The sequence below is a fragment of the Psammomys obesus genome, unplaced genomic scaffold (genome assembly GCF_907164565.1).
Source record: "Psammomys obesus unplaced genomic scaffold, mPsaObe1.curated_primary_1811, whole genome shotgun sequence".
Taxonomy (NCBI): Eukaryota; Metazoa; Chordata; class Mammalia; order Rodentia; family Muridae; genus Psammomys; species Psammomys obesus.
Genome location: NW_026596095.1, coordinates 24,858,144 through 24,874,285, shown reverse-complemented (window position 1 = coordinate 24,874,285; position 16,142 = coordinate 24,858,144). Strand labels below are relative to the sequence as shown.

The following is a 16,142-nucleotide window of genomic DNA, read 5'->3' as shown; positions in this document are numbered from 1 at the left end:
ACTGGTCCACGACACTACGCTAAATGCTTAATGAATCTTACGTTATGATGATGAAGTAACTAGTTTAGACAGAAGTAACTTAGTCTTCTAGATAATGTGTGATGAGAGGAAGCATCATGTAAGGCAATCTACTCAACAAAATGTTTGTTACACACAGTGAGACAAGAACATTTAGTACATTCTTGGACTAAGCCAATTACTATGTTTGCCATATGTATAAAAATCATTGCGATCAACCCTCAATTGACATATTACATTGCTTCCAGGATCTCCAGACACTAGTTAGATAAGATAGGATGCTTAGATAAGATAGGGTGCTTAAGTCTCTTATACAAAACATCTGTGTTTGCATATAACCTACATGTCACCTCCTGTGTCTGTTACTTCTATCTTAACAAGTGCTATCTAAAAATGGTGGCGATGTCGCGCAAATAACTGTGATATTGGATGAATTAGAGAACAAAAACATGATAAGAACATCAGCACGTGTTCAGCACAGATACAACTGCTCTTTTTCTGCACAGTTTTGATTGACAACTGATTGAATCCATGGATGAGAGATGTTTCAAATATAGGAGCTGCCTGTACATGTTCATGTACTGAATTCCAGGGATAGGCCAGGTGATTTCAGAGCACTCCTTAAGTAGGAAAATTTACAGCAATGATTCCAAAGACTCTAAAGGTTTTTCTAAAATATGAAAAACAAGTGATAGACTTACTCTGCTGTCTTTCTTTCCAGCAGTTATTTCGAATATTAGTCACATAATCCTCTTCCACGCTCTTTTCTACCTTTTGTAATAGCGATCCTTTATACTCGCTTTTAAAGTCCTTACTGACGTAATAAACAACGCCCAAGTTTTCTGTCTGCATTTTAATAGTTTGTCCTGATCCACTGCAAAAGAAATGTATGGTCATTCTTCTTTTAATTAAGACTATATTCTTCTATGCAAATCAAGGAGCAAAAATAAAGGGAATTTAAAGTTAACAGCAGTATTAGCAGCATTCTCAAAAACTGCTTCAAACCACTTTCCCCAGAGTACACAAATTTTGTTCCTTTATCTTCTGGTCACTCAAGTAAGTTCCCACTTAATGACACTCATCTAAGACCAATTTTTTTCCTTTTTGCCTTTCATGTCGGTGTATTAACTATTACATTACATTCAAATTGAAACATAGCACTTTTGTCCTTATCCACCGTGGGACAGAAGTGCACACCACACCATCGAGAATCATACGAATGTATCACTTATGCTAACTACTTTTGAAATTAGAGATTTTGTTTTGTAAAACGGTAAGCACTTAAAAGCATCAAAAGACCCTTCAAGGAGAGAAAAACAATAATAGCAATAATTAAATTTTGCAAAATCTTGCTTAGCTACTTACGATCGGGGATATAAGGAATAAGGAGGATTCGAGACCATCAATTGGCTTAACAACGATACGAGGATCAATACAATAATGGGCATCAGCTGGATAAACACAGAAAAACCTCCCTATAAAAGATCAGAGAGCAACAGATTGTATCAGGACTGCCAGCAAGCCAGCGGCTGCCACACACTCTTATCAGTACGAAGGACATCTGTGGCCATCTAGGGGCGGCTCTCCAACCTGCTGGATAAACCCAACCTTCTGTTCTAATTCCTAAAGCACAGACGCCCCAGCGCCTGAGAAATAATGATATAATCTGACCCTATTTTAGAGATGAGGAAGCCCCTCCTTTCCTACACAGAGACGACTGGGTTTGTGAGGGGACCGGACACTCGATGGAGCTGGTCTCAGGCTTCTTCACATCTAGTCTCGGGTCCTTTCCATTCAGCTTTCTCTACAAGGAACTTAATGAATACGGGCAATCAGGTATACCTGCATTAGAACCAAGCAAAGGCAAAGATACTTCTAACTGAGGGTTTTCAGCATCATTTCTAAATCTTTCAGGATCAATAAAAAGAAGCCACCTTCAGAACATGCAAAATAGAGATATACTTTGTCAGAATCACGTAATACCAAGTCGGAAGGGTCATGCTGCTACCACCCCTACCCTGACCTCTACTCCCGCACCTACACTATTCTTGCAGGATTTCTGAGTCTCTTTTGAACACTTGCTAAGAGAAAACTCATTATTTCCTAAAACAACTTGCCCCATTTTTAGACAATTTTAATTGCATTTTGAACTGGCATTTGTCATTTTGAGATCACGTTATAAACATACATCTGCTCTTTCTTCTTCTCTTTCATGCCCACTGTGTCGGTGCTGATGTTGATGGCTGTAAGCAGCCCGGCCGTTTGAAAATGAATGTACACTACCTAGAAAATTAAATACAAGGTTAAGTTAGAAAACAACTGTGATTGGGAAAAAGAAAAAAAAAAAAGGATTTTCACTGTTCTGTTCATCTGTGTGCCTTGCTGTGATTAAAAGCACATGCTGCCATGCCTACCCTTCTTGAATGCTACCAAAATAGTGGATGTTTGTTCTGAGTAATGACTGTTTACTGCCTGATCTTTCCTTGCCTCTAAACCAGTCATGATCTACCCTACCCAGCTTTCTAAATTTCTTTGCAAAAATATGGGTAAGAGTTCCTTGATGATGTTACATATCATTGTTGGTGATGGTTTCTATTCTGAAATTCTGATTTCTTTGCTTAAATGAATTAAACATATCTAGAAATCCAAAGAGAGCACCATAGTTAATGTTTTAAATGCTAATATGTTAAATTATAAGTGGGTCACACATAAATATTCAAAAGATGGACACTTTACAAATGAGGTGAAGAACCAGAAATGGCTACTATTGACTAAGTAAACCATGTTATAACTAACAGAGAACTGAAAACTATTAAGAAAGAAATTATTGCTTCAAAGATTTCTGACTGTTCCCAACGTATTTTAAGTCAAAATTCCTAATTTAGTAACTTGTCTTGGAGGTAATGTATTCCAATATGTCAAAACACAGGTTACAGTTTTGATCATTCATTAGTATTTTTACAACTCAAGGATGCTTTGCAAAATATCCTATCAGTGACAACTGTCTTTCTCAATGATATTAAGAGAGCCATCAGGTCAAATTCTTGTTTTGCATGAGTACCTTAAGTCAATGCCATAAACAACCTAGAACTTAAAGACACTATTCTTAAATTCATTTCCACATAAACGATTCATAGGATGTGAAAATAAAGAGTTTATACTACTTATGCCAGCCCTGCAAGATCTACTCATTCAGTGGAAAACTACAGTTCCTGGCAGCCTTGTCCAAGCGGTTATTCCTACCATAACATAAAGATACCTGGACAGTTTATGTATCAATTAGACTGTCTACTATTTCAATAAAGATTTGTGTGAAGACATTTACATTAGCAGTCTATAATGCCATTTGAGGCTCCAGGGAACCACTGTCAGTCACCCCACCAGGTACCAGATGCCCCCTCTAGTTGTAACGACTATGATCCACTGCCTCCAGGTCTCCTGTCTATTTTCCTTTTCTTCAGTTTTTAATAAAACAAGGTATCTGCACTCAACTCTTTTTTAATTATTCTCTAGGAACAAGGCAAGCTTAGTAACAGTGGTAGCCCTTAGTGTTCCCTCCTTCGACAGAAAGCCAGCACTGTAGAAAATGCAGGGTGATCCTCATGCTCAAGCCTGTGACCTCAACCCTTGGGAGACTGAGGCAGAAGGACGGCGGTAAGTTAGAGATGACCCTGGGTTACACAGTGAATTCCATGCTAGAGTGAAACTCTTTTCTCAAAACAAAACAGCCCAGATGAAAATGTTGAAAATCTGTACGAAGTCTAGGTGAGGAAATAAAGTTAACTTGGAGTACCTGAAGGAAATCCACCGCCAAAAAAGATATTGAACAGGTCTTCTGGAGTGATGTCGGCTTCACAGCCTCGGTGGAAATTGAACCTGCCGTTGTTCTGGTGATTACAAGCATTTTCTTCACTGCCTGTGAGGTCATACTGTTTTCGTTTCTCTGGATTGCTTAAAACGGCATAAGCATTTCCAATCTCTAAAAAAGCGACAAGTAACAACATTGGAAAGCAGTCTTTAGTCTTTAGTAGAAGACTATCCCACATACAGCAAGATCAACTCAAATATTACTTGAAACCAATTGAAGAAATCATGAACGATTTCTTTTGAATATTTTATGTATATTTCACAACATCACATTATCTCCCAACATAGCTTTCTACACTAGCCATCCAAATCTTCCCACTGCCTTGGAAAGGGGGGGGGGTGCCCATCTACCCCACTGCAATAATGCAGCATAGCCCCTGAAATCCCGCTCCCCCATCTTGGGTTCCCAAAGCGAGCCATTCATCGAGACTGTTCAGCCTATACACCATGGGTGGGGTCACATACCTATAATTCCAGCACTAGGAAAGCTGAGGCAGGAGGATTAAAAGTTCACAGCCACCCTTACCAACAACTGCTGCAAACAGTCGCAGCAGTGTCCACCGAGCATTGAGAGCTATAGCTTCCGCTCTTCACTCCCTGGGTAATCTTCACAGCATGGGGCCGAAGGCCTTCTTGCTAAGTAACTTGTCTGAGGTCAAATACCTCACTCGGTATGTATATGTACTACTCCAAGACATCTCCCCCGAAACCTCCTTTTTCTTCTCGCGCACTACTACCCATTTTATTTCCACACAACTTGTTTTCCTTAAGACAGAAAACCCCGTGTGAGCATAGGGACCGCCTATGCCTCGAGTACAGTGCTCAAGGCATAAAGTACACAGCATGAAGTCCTGTGTGTCGTTGCCGTTGTGTTATTTTTGCAGCTGAGTCTCAGTATATAGCCCAGGCTAGCCCTGAACTACTCCCTCATTTTGTGCCTGTGCAAATGTTTGCAGCAATTTGTTATCTAGAGAATGAAATACAAATTTTATTTTGGTATTCAAAACTTTACAAATCACGATTCTACCTCACTGTCATTGACTGCACATAAAAGACCTTCCAATTCATTTTTTTTTCTTTAAATATTTTACTTTGTGGTAATTACAGATTCATGCACAATTTTAAAATATAAGACAGAGCTCCTCTACACTTTTAATGTAATTTCCCCTGGTGATACTATCTTATCCATTACAGCAAAGAATGATAAATGGAGCACTGACGTTAACGGAGACAGACATAGAACATTCTATAGCCACTGCTTGAGTACTCTAATTCTGCACTTTGTATGTGCATGAGGTGCCTTGTGGGCACGTAGGCCATGGCCACCACTTGGTGGAGTTGGTTCTTTCTGACCACCCTTCCCTGGGTTCTGGGACTGGGATTCAGGTGACTGGGTTTGCACGGCAAGCACCTTTCTACTAGCTGAACCATCTCCCTGGCCCCACGGGGGGTCTTTACCACCACACTCAACTCCTGCCCCATCATGCCTGTCTTCAGTCTATGACAACTACTGAACTTTTGACCACTTCTCTAATTTTGTCATTTCTAGGATGTTGACAGCCCACAGTGAGGGAGATCCATGCCTATAGTTTCAGCACATGAGAAGCTGGAACAGAAGGACTCTGAGTTCAAAGTCAGCCTGGGTTACATATTGAGACTCTGTCACACATACACACACAAAATTAATATTGTATAAGTAACACAATATAAGAATGAGATTGCTTCATATAAGCAATCTCTTTGGAACTGGCTGGTTTTAGTGAGCACAGAATCCAGGCTGATTTGGGTAGTTACATGTCAGAAGCGTATTCATTTTTATTACTACATAGTATTCCAGGAGATGGCTACAGTACTGTTGCTCTAACTGCCCGTCCCCTGAATAGCAGCTGGGCTCCTTCTACTTTGGCGCTATTTCAATAAAGCTGCTATATGCCTTCACCACAGGTTTATGGATAAATGTAAATGTTCATTTCTCTGGGATAAATGCCAGGAGTGCATTGCTCAACTGTATGCTCAGAATTCGTTTTTTCACCAACTTCCAAAGCTGTTCTGCAAAATGATTCTCATTTTACTTCTCAACAATACATGAATGACCCATTCTCTGTGCTCAGAGCGCTTCAGTGGGAGACATGGCCATTTTCTAGGTTAGCCACCACGACAGGTGCACAGCCGACATCTACTTTTCTCTCTGGTTTCTCACTCTGCATTTCTCTAACGGCTAAGGATGCTGAAATCTTTTCATGGGCTTCTCTGACACGTGCAGTAAGATGTCATCTTCAGCAAAATGCCACTCCTTTTGGCATGCGTGTGTGCGTGCCCGTGTGTTTGGTGCTGTGTAGCACACATGTGCATGTTCCTGTGTGGGTATTTGTGTAGGTGTGCATACGTCTGTGTCTGCATCTGGGTAAAGGCCAGAGGATAACCTCGGGCACTGTTCCTCAGCTTCAGCCCACCTTAGGTCCTGAGATAGCCTTTCACTGACCTGAGCTCCCCAAGTAAGCCGGACTGCAGCATCAGTGAGCCCCAGGGACCCAGCAGGGCTTCTTGGCATTGCTGCCACGCCTTGCTTTTCTTAACGTGGGGTCCAGAGGTGAAACTCAGGACGCTTTACTGAGTCACCTCCCCAAGCCCTCTGTCTTTTTTAATGGTACCTGTAAACGCTTTATTAGCATACCTCAACTACACACAATAATGGCTTCACTAGGACGCTTTCATAGGTGCATGCATAATGTATTTTGAGCAGTAGCCTCCCACTCCCCCTTGTCCTCTCCCACTAACTTTTTTCTTCCCAACTCTCCCCTTCTACTTTCAAGTCTTAAATCTTTTAAATACTTTTATTTCATGTATGTGTATAAGTGTGTTTGTATGTATGTGCATGTTTGCATGTGTATGCATGGGCATGTGTGTGGTGTGCGTGCATGTGTATTTGAGTGTGCACAAGTGTGTGTGTGTGTGTGTGTGTGCGCGCGCGCATATGATGTGCACATGTGGAATTCAGAGGACAACTCTGTGGAGGCGGCTCTGTCTTTCACCTTTACATGGATCCGGCAACTGAACCCTGCTAGCACTTTCACCTGCCGAGACACCTCCCTGGCCTTCCTCTCACACCTCTTTTTCTGTACAGCTCAACTAGCTTAATTAGACTTCCTTACAGTAACACGGGAGACGGCTGTGTACAGGAGCATGAGCATTTACCAGTACTGTCCCACTGAGGAAATGTCCCTCCCTTCCCAACTGCCTAGGGATCCTAGGGATAACAGGGCACTCCATAGGCCCTCCTAGCAGCTGTTAACTACCTATAAATCTGGGGGTGGAGTCTTGTGAGCTCCCCATGATGGAATATCCATGAGACCAATCCTGAGCAGTCTTAGGCAGTTAGTACCTTAGCTGAGGAGAGTTCAAGCAAGTAATGGCCATGTCATGCCTGGAGGGAAGTGCCCACACCTTCCCATCCTTCCTTCACAATGTTTCCTGAGCTTGGAGTGGGTGATACACACACCTCATTTACAGCTAAGATGATCCTTTTTTCATTTTTATTTATTTGTAAAATCTTTCGAGAAAGAAAGGGTCCCATCATATTGCAAATTGCTCTTGAACTCATGGACCAAGTGGTTCTCCTAGCAGGGGGCTGTCAGGATGCACAGCACATCTAGCTTCTTCCGCCTGATTTTACACTGGACTGTCACCTATCATTTGAGTTTGGAGAGGGTGTCATATAAAAGACTAGTGCTTCGTTGTGTGAGTGCCGGACAAATAGTTCCCTCAACTTGTAGCTTATGTTTTCATACTTTTAATAGAGCAGAGAAAACTAAATTTTTCCCTATTTCCCCCCTAATTTTCCTCATGTAAACCATGCTTTTGGTGTTCGGTCTGACTGAATCATTGGCCTGTGCTATGTCCTAAAGCTCTGTACCCACAAGACACACACACAAATTTTTTTAATTAATTAATTTATTTATTTATATGCATTGGTCTTTGTGTGCTTGTATATGTCTGTGTGAGGGTGTCAGATCTTGGAGTTACAGACGTGAGCTTCCGTGTGGGTCCTGGGAATTGGACCCAGGTGCTTAAGAAGAGCAGTCAGTGCTCTTAACCTCGGAACCATCTCTCTACCTCCCCAACCCATGCTTGTTTTTTATTTGCAGTTGTGACCCATTTTGAGGGTCCCGTGTGGTTGGTTTATATAAAACGTGAGACTGAGGCCAAGGTTAATCATATCCCTATATATGTCTAACAATTCAAAACCCAATTCATTTGTGCTGACCATGGTCACATGAGCCTTAACTCACCATTCACCTGTTTGAGCTCTTCTGCTTCTCCACATACATGAGGATAATCTCGTTCCTGTCTGCTGGAGTCAATACAGAGGGAGAGAGTGTGCCAACTGGGTAACCACATGAATGTGTTCAGTCTTCCAAGCCACGTACATGGTCTCGGATTTTCATCATTACTGTGTCATTTCCCGCAGAAAAATGTGATGCTTTGGCTAAATTTATGTCTTTTAATTTTTGTAAATTTTACTTATTTTAAAATCTCCATGTCTACATATTTCTTGTAAAGTGTAGTACAATTGATTCTGTATGTTTATTTTGTGTTTTGGAACCTACAGAATTTGGTTATTAGAGTTTCTATAGATCCCCTGGGATCTTTTTTAACAGACAGCCACATCTGTCACAGATATGACCATCACTGGCCATCCCTCTCTGCGATGCTACCTCCTCACCATAACAGTGACTGGATCACAGGGCACTGCGCTATGAGAGCCCTCCATCTGACTTCTCGTAAAATCTACTTTATTGATTACCATGTGTGTCTCTCATTTCCAGAAGGTTGACTGTGTTGTCCCCCACTGTAGACTCATTCAATTTCTCACATCCAATTGGGGCACATCCAATTTCTCACATCTAAAACCTTGTATTTTTCAGTCAAGTTTGAGACGTCTTCAAACTTTAATTATTCTAGCACTGTACAGCTCTGTCTCCCTCCCGCTCTCAGAGCCCCACTGACCTGAGAATCAGATCTTCTGTTACAGCTTTATGTTCGATGAGGCTGCTTTTCCTACTCTGTACTACATTCTTGGTTGTTCAAACGGCATGTGCCTGCTTTTCCATTTTCTAGTTCATCGGTTCTGCCTTTTCTTCCATTCCTACATTAGTAGGTCTTTCAGCTCTTTACTTGAGATAATTAATTTCCACTTTTCCTGTTACATTTTTGTTCAGACTCTGTATTTCTTTGAGGATTTACCTGCACTAAGCACACTGACATTTGCTCTTTGGGATACCCGTATTACAGTTATAGTGACATCTTTGCTACCCGACTCTGACTTTCCTGTCTTCTCCATGTAGGTGTCTAACTGCCGGAGTTTTAAAGTGCCATGTGAGGTCCTGGTTCTTGGAGTAAGAGCTTTTCTATTGCAATGTGGATATTTCATCTACTGTGAGGCTGTTACTCTTTCACTTCTCCTCTCATGCCATTCCACTGGAGGGGGGCTGCTGCACTGCTTCCAGGCAGAAACAGACATCCAGGTCCCTTCCCCCTGACGCTCCGATGCCACCAAGTGAGATGGGAGTGTGGAGCTTCTCACTGATGCAGGGAAGAGATGGGGTCTCCAGGCTCATATTAGGACTGCCGTTGTCTCCTGGTTAGAAGGAGAAGGGGTGCCTCATTGCTGCCCTGCATGTGGTTTTCCTGACACAGTGAGGCTAGAGCCTTGTTACTTCTGGACGGTGGTAAAGTGCCAATGTCACGATGGCACCTCTAATTCCCCTTATGATGGTAAGGCTAAATGGACAGCATGATTAGACTGGAAACTGCTCGGGTGATTGGGAAGGCACTACCAGTGTCTATGATGGCTTTCCACACTGGATGAGGGCTCTGACTGAATGCAGAGGTTAACCTCTGATGGAGACATGTGATGGCGTTGTTGGCAGGTGCTGAAAGGTAGGAGGTACAACCTGATTGAGGGAAGTCATGCCCTTGAAGCTGTGTCCTACCTGGTTTCTTTCTCTATCTCTTTTCTTTGTTTACTATCGACCATTATGTGAACAGCCTTGGCATGCCATGCCATGCCCTTTCTCTTTATGACAGACGGACACTTCTTAAACCATTCACCAAAATCAATGTTGCCTCCCCCTAAGTTATGTGTGTCAACTACTTGCTCAAGCTGGTGCGAGGGTAACTAAGGTGCCACCCAGGGGGGAGGAGAATGGCTGTTTGTCTCCAGGTAAGCAGGAGTATAGCCCCCACTCTCATCTCTACTGGCACTATGGGAGGGATGGGAGAGGTAAAAGGGGACTGGGAAGCATGAATGAAAACTGAAGCTCCTCCTGAGTCTGGAGAGATAGTAGAGTGGTTAAGAGCTCTTGTTCTCAGGAGGACCTGGGTTCAGTTCCCAGCACCCATGTGGTGGCTTACAACCATCTGTGACTCAGTTCCAGGGGATCTGATGAGGACACCAGGCATGCCTGTGGTGCACATACATGCATGGAGCCAAGACTCTTACACATAATAAATAAGTCAATAGAGGAAGGAGGGAAGGAAGGAAGGAAGGAAGGAAGGAAGGAAGGAAGGAAGGAAGGAAGGAAGGAAGGAAGGAAGGAAACTCTCAATTCCTCCTCCATCTCTATCCCTTCAGGGAATTAGAATATCTGCTACCTCATGAAAAGGTGCAGCATGTGTCAGAGTGAGGCCAGTTTTTTCAGTGGATTTGAGCCCTATAGCTTCCTGATCCCCCCATTCCTGCCATGCTTCTTGGTGTTTGGGGGTTGCCATGTCCTCCATCACCTAATCTGCAACATGTGAGGACAGATCTACCAGACACTCAAATGACCCCTGCCACACCGCAAAGTGCTGAGTCCACTGACCTCACCATCTTTCAGTCTTCCTATGTCTGCCTGGCCTGTTCACCACAGAATGTTCAAGCTTTTCAGCTCTTCTCAGTGTGGGAAATTAAAAAAAAAAAAAAATCACTGGTGTTTCAACTACCTCGCCTCATTCTTTCATCCAAGCCTTTACCATCTCTCTCTTCTCTAACCATAAAAATCAAAATCTCACAGAAACTGTTCTCACCTACAACATAAAAGCTTTTACATTGATTCTCACCCTAACGTTACTTCACCTTTCATCTTCTTTTCTCTTTGTGGCACCGGGGGTAGAATGAATGCTGGATAAGTGCTGGACCACTTAGCTATATAACCAGCTCTTTAAAAGCACAAGGAGAGGGCTCTCAGTACGTCACTGCCTCGAATGCATCCTGCAGCTCAAGCAAGCCTTGAACTAATGACCTGCCTGCCTCAGTCCCTCAAGTACCTGGGGTCACAGGTTTTTACAAACAGGCTCAACACTGCTTCATCTTTCTGACTTTTCCTCAGCCATCCTTTTCTGTTTGGATATTTAATTACATATTTCTCCTGAGAGAAATGGAATAAGTGAATCTCTCTGAGTCTCCATTTTCACATTTATGAAATAAAGGTGACACTAGTCCCATGACTATTCACTTTGGGAGGGAAGAGGTTTAGGCTGGCCTCAAACCCTTTATGCATCTGAGGGTGACCTTGAGCTCCTGATCCTCCTGCCTCTGTCCCCCAAGTGCTGATATTACAGATGTGTGCCACCATCTGTGGTCTCACAGGAATTGTAATAAACATTAAATGGAAGAAAAAAAAACAGAAATGAAAAACTACAGTGCAAATGTTCTGTGGGAAGCATGTCTCCATTTCATGACTTACAAATTCTGTGAGGATGAGGGGATCTCAAATTCCCTCACTTAGAGAAGAAAAAGGTAGAACTAACATCTTTGTTCTGAGAGATATGGCATCTACAGTGTTAATATTACACTATCAAACCTAGCACAAACCATAGCAATGACCCACAATTATTTATGAAACCAATGGCTAGCCATGCCTGCTGCTGTGACCTTCACGTGTATGCAGACTGTGTAAGAGTGCACCAACACCCTCTCACATGCCTCAGTCTATGAAGATAGTGTGTCCTAGTTTGGCGGTTTGTTTTGGTTTGGGTTTTTGCTTGTTTGATGGTGACGGTGGCTAATGAACCAAAGGCCTGGTGAATGACAGGCCATTACTCCTGAGCTACATCCAACTCAAGTCCAGGTGAGGGTTGATGGTGTTTGTGTCAGAGTGAAGAGGAAAATCCCTGTCACTGAAATAATTTGAAAAAGATGTTTAGGTATGTTTGAAAGTCATTCTGCATAACAAATATTTCTTTGCTTTAGTAAACTTAACAAGTTTCATGGGAAAGACAAAACGGCCACATTTAGTTTATTGTCCTTAGGAGCATTTGTTCGCCTTCCAAAAACAGTAGCATTTAACTTAATTCCCTAATCTAATTATGTTTATTTTTCTGTTCATGAAGAAGATAAAATGCAAATGATTTCCATTTTCTATAAAAATGTTTCAGTATGATTAAACTCTACTTTAGTTTTCATATAAAAGACCAAAGTGGGCAGAGTTGAGATGGCTCAGTGGTAAAGGCACCTGCCACAACCTGATGACCTGAATCCAATCCCCAGGGGTCACATGGCAGAGAAAGAATCTTCTGCAACTGTCCTCTCATTTACACATATCTGTGTGTGCACAACTGAACATGTGTGCAGGCCTACATGTGCAAACACACAGATAGATAGATGATAGATGATAGATAGATAGATAGATAGATAGATAGATAGATAGATAGATAGACAGACACATAGACACATAGATAGAAGCTTAGAGAGAAACAGCTCCATCTCTCCAAACAGAATGACTTTCACAACATACCTAAACATCTTTTACAAATTATTCCAGTGACATGGATTTTTCTCTTTACTCTGACATAAACACCATCAATCCTCACCTGGTTAAAAATGTATCAGAAGCCAGGCATGGTGGAGCATGCCTTTAAAGTATTTGGGAGGCAGAGGCAGGTGGATCTCTGTGAGTTGGAGGCCAGCCTGGTCTACAAAGTGAATCCAGGACAGCCAGGGCTCTATTACATGGAGAAACCCTGTCCTGGAAAACCATAAACAAAGAAAGAATATCGCAGATATTTAGGAAGCACAGCACAAATGAAGCTCGTCTATGTGTGATGACACTGGCTGCTAGATGGTGAACTACATTTGCTCACTAAAAATCTGTGGGTTACACGTTGGGGGTTCTGTCCAGTTTCTACTGGGTGAAAACTGGCTCATGAACCAAGTCCCAATTCTGATCCCCTTTGGGACTAATCAAGTTGGCACTCTGATTTATAGATAGCCGCCTGTGTCCTGACTGTGTGAGCATCTCCCTAGTGATCATCTCCCAGCATGCTCATCAGTAAGCATTATTTCTCCCTTACAAAGCACAGCATCAAACCGTGAATATATGACACCCAACTGTTACAACCATCTTTTTGAGAGCCCCTGAATATCTGGCTGGCTTTGGATGAAACACTTGTGCTGTTTCAAACAGGCATCTATGTTTTTAGTTTTAGTTTTGGTTTGGTTTTTTGAGACAGGATTTCTCTGTGTAGCCTTGGCTGTCCTAGACTGACTTTGTAGTTTAGGCTGGCCTCAAACTCACAGCGATCCATTGCCTCTGCCTCCTGGAATGCTTCGATCATAGGCGTGTGCCACTGAGCCCAGCTGTTCTTAGTGTTCTTATAGGACTGATAACACTCTCATAATCTTGATGCACGATGGGAGACACAAGTTTAACATTCTTCTAGGTTTTTGTTTGTTTGTTTGTTTGTTTTGTTTTGTTTGGTGGTTCTAGAGCCCAAACCCAAGAACTTTGCACACTAGACAAAACATCCTACCACCCCGCTACAGCTCTATAGAGACAGTCAGCCTAACACTCTTGCTTGTTAAAGTGCCTCTTATTTTATGTGTGTAACTCTTTTGCCTGTGTGTATCTCTGCACCCAGTATGACTGGTTCCCACATAAGAGGGCATCAGATACTATAGGACTGATATTATAGCAGGTGATGAGCCATCATGTGAATTCTGGGACTTGAACCTGGGTCTTCTGTAAGAACAAGCAGTGCTCTCAACTGCTAAGCCATTTCTCCAGGCCCTGTTTGTTCATTTTTGAGACAGTCTCATATAGCTCTGTCTGGCCTTGAATTTACTATGCAGCCAAGGGAGACCTTGAACTCATGATTCACCTGCTTCTACCTCCCAAGTGCTAGGATTTCAGGTGTGCAAAACCACACCGGGGTTAACATTTAACATAATGTTAAACACCAAGTTTAACATTCTAAACATTAGGAAGAATTACTACTATTTACCTTTCTTTATCTGCCCTTCCTCCCTACCCCCCCACCACCAGGGGTTTCTCTGTATAGTTCTTGCTGTCTGGAACTCCTCGAACTCAGAGATCCACCTTTCTCTGCTTCCTGAATGCTGAGATTAAAGGTGTGTGCCATAACGACCTACCCTACTGTAATTTACTTTTATGTGTATGAGTACTTTGCCCGGATGCATGTAGCACACGGGTGGAGTGCCTGTGGAGGCCATAAGAAGGTGTCGATCCCTGGGAGTGGGTCCTCTGGAAGAGCATCCCATGCTCTTAGGCCCTGTGCCCTGTCTCCAGTCCAGGAAGAATCACTATTGCCAACACCATTCGGATCACACATTGCAAAAGTAGTTTTACACGTTTTGAAACAAAAGATTTGTTACACTTTTATTAAGTTTGTCCTGATCATTCTGTACACACATAGACTGCATTCTGGATGCTGACACTCCCCATCCTCATGCCCTCTCTAGAAATCCCACACTCTGTCTTTCTGGTGTGTGACTCACTGAATTTAACCAGAGCCACCTGTGTGCCCATGGGTTTGGCGCTGACCATCAGAATCTGGAGGGCTCATGAGACAATAGGAAAAGGTTTAAATTAAACCTTCTTAATTCATGTTAAACAGCTAAAAGACTGTTTCCTAATATTTCTGTAACTTTTTATTTAATGTATTTATTTATTTATGTGTGTGTGCGCATGCTCACATGCACATGAGTGCACCTGTGTTTACATGCATGTGTGGAAGCCATAGAATGACCTGTGGGAATCAGTTTGTGTGTGTGTGTGTGTGTGTGTGTGTGTACATGCATGTGTGGAGGTCACAGGATGACCTGTGGGAATTGGTTGTCTCCTTCCACCACATGAGTGCCAGGCCTCACACTCAGGTTGCCAGGCTTGCTGGCATGCCTTTCCCTGCTGAGCCATCTTGCTTACCCCAGTTTCCTATACGTTCAATGGGCCACTGTTAACTTAAGGACATGGTACTTTGCTTTTCCATAAGCTCAACTTTGGCAGTGCTTTCATTGGAATATATTATTAATTCCCAAATGCAGTTTCCTTGGCAACTTCCCTCAACAAATAAAACTGTTCTGTAAACAATATCCTTCCTCCCCTCATCCTCTCTCTCTGGCTGTGGTGGAAAAACAAAAAGAGTTTTGTAGTACACAGCTCTGCTAGCCTGCAACTTGCTATGTAGACCAGGCTGTCCTCAAACTTATGATTCTCCTCTGCCTCTTGAAAGCTGGGGTTACAGGCACTACACAATGCCTGGATTGTAAACAATTTTAACAGTATCTTTAGGAAGGACCAATCAAGTCTTCTTTCTTTGAAACATTTAAACTTAATACCTCCTTTTTTTTTTTTTTTTTAAGACTCCAGCTTGTTACTGAAAACAAACACTGGCTCTATGAATATCAAGTTCAGAAGAACCAACAATCACTAAGTTAAATGTTTCACTATGGATAACACACTGTTACAATGAAACTGTAACAAAACACGTAATTATTGCTATTATTCTTTTACTTAATAAGAAGGCCAAGGCACAGGACTCCTACTGCCTGCAACTCTACCTGCCAGTGAGAAGCTAGAGTACTTCCCTAGAGAGGTGAAGTTAAAGAGAGCATGTGCAGACATGGCAAGGGAAGAGACAGTCACATAACTTTCATCACAGCACGCAAAACAGGAAATTATCAAATTAGTTACCTACTACTTAGTCCCAATTTACATGATGTTTAGTAATTTCACCAAAACTTTAAAAAATAATTGAAAGTAAAATAGAAAACACAGACAAGAAATAAATAAATTATGAAGAAGCAGAAGGAATCACAGTACTAAAAACGCATAGAAAAAATACAGAACTCCGCTGTGCCTGGCTGTGAATGCCTGTGACCTCAGCACTCTGAGGCAGGAAGGCTGTTAAGTTCCAGGCTAGCCAGAGTTGCACAGCAAGACCCAAGCTCATAAACCCAAGGGCTGGAGATGGAGCTC

At 42.3% G+C, this 16,142-nt stretch overlaps 1 protein-coding gene across 1 annotated transcript in view; it reads right to left on the bottom strand.

Moving 5' to 3' along the window:
• Window positions 1-16,142, bottom strand: part of Dnajb14 (DnaJ heat shock protein family (Hsp40) member B14) — a 49,508-nt gene that overhangs the window by 9,043 nt on the left and 24,323 nt on the right. Inside the window, exons 5-8 of the mRNA XM_055628078.1 lie at window positions 3,812-3,997; window positions 2,207-2,301; window positions 1,384-1,493; window positions 720-892 (exon numbers count right to left, since the gene is read on the bottom strand). Of these exons, the coding sequence (XP_055484053.1) occupies window positions 720-892; window positions 1,384-1,493; window positions 2,207-2,301; window positions 3,812-3,997 (564 nt within the window). The remainder of the gene's footprint in view (window positions 1-719; window positions 893-1,383; window positions 1,494-2,206; window positions 2,302-3,811; window positions 3,998-16,142) is intronic.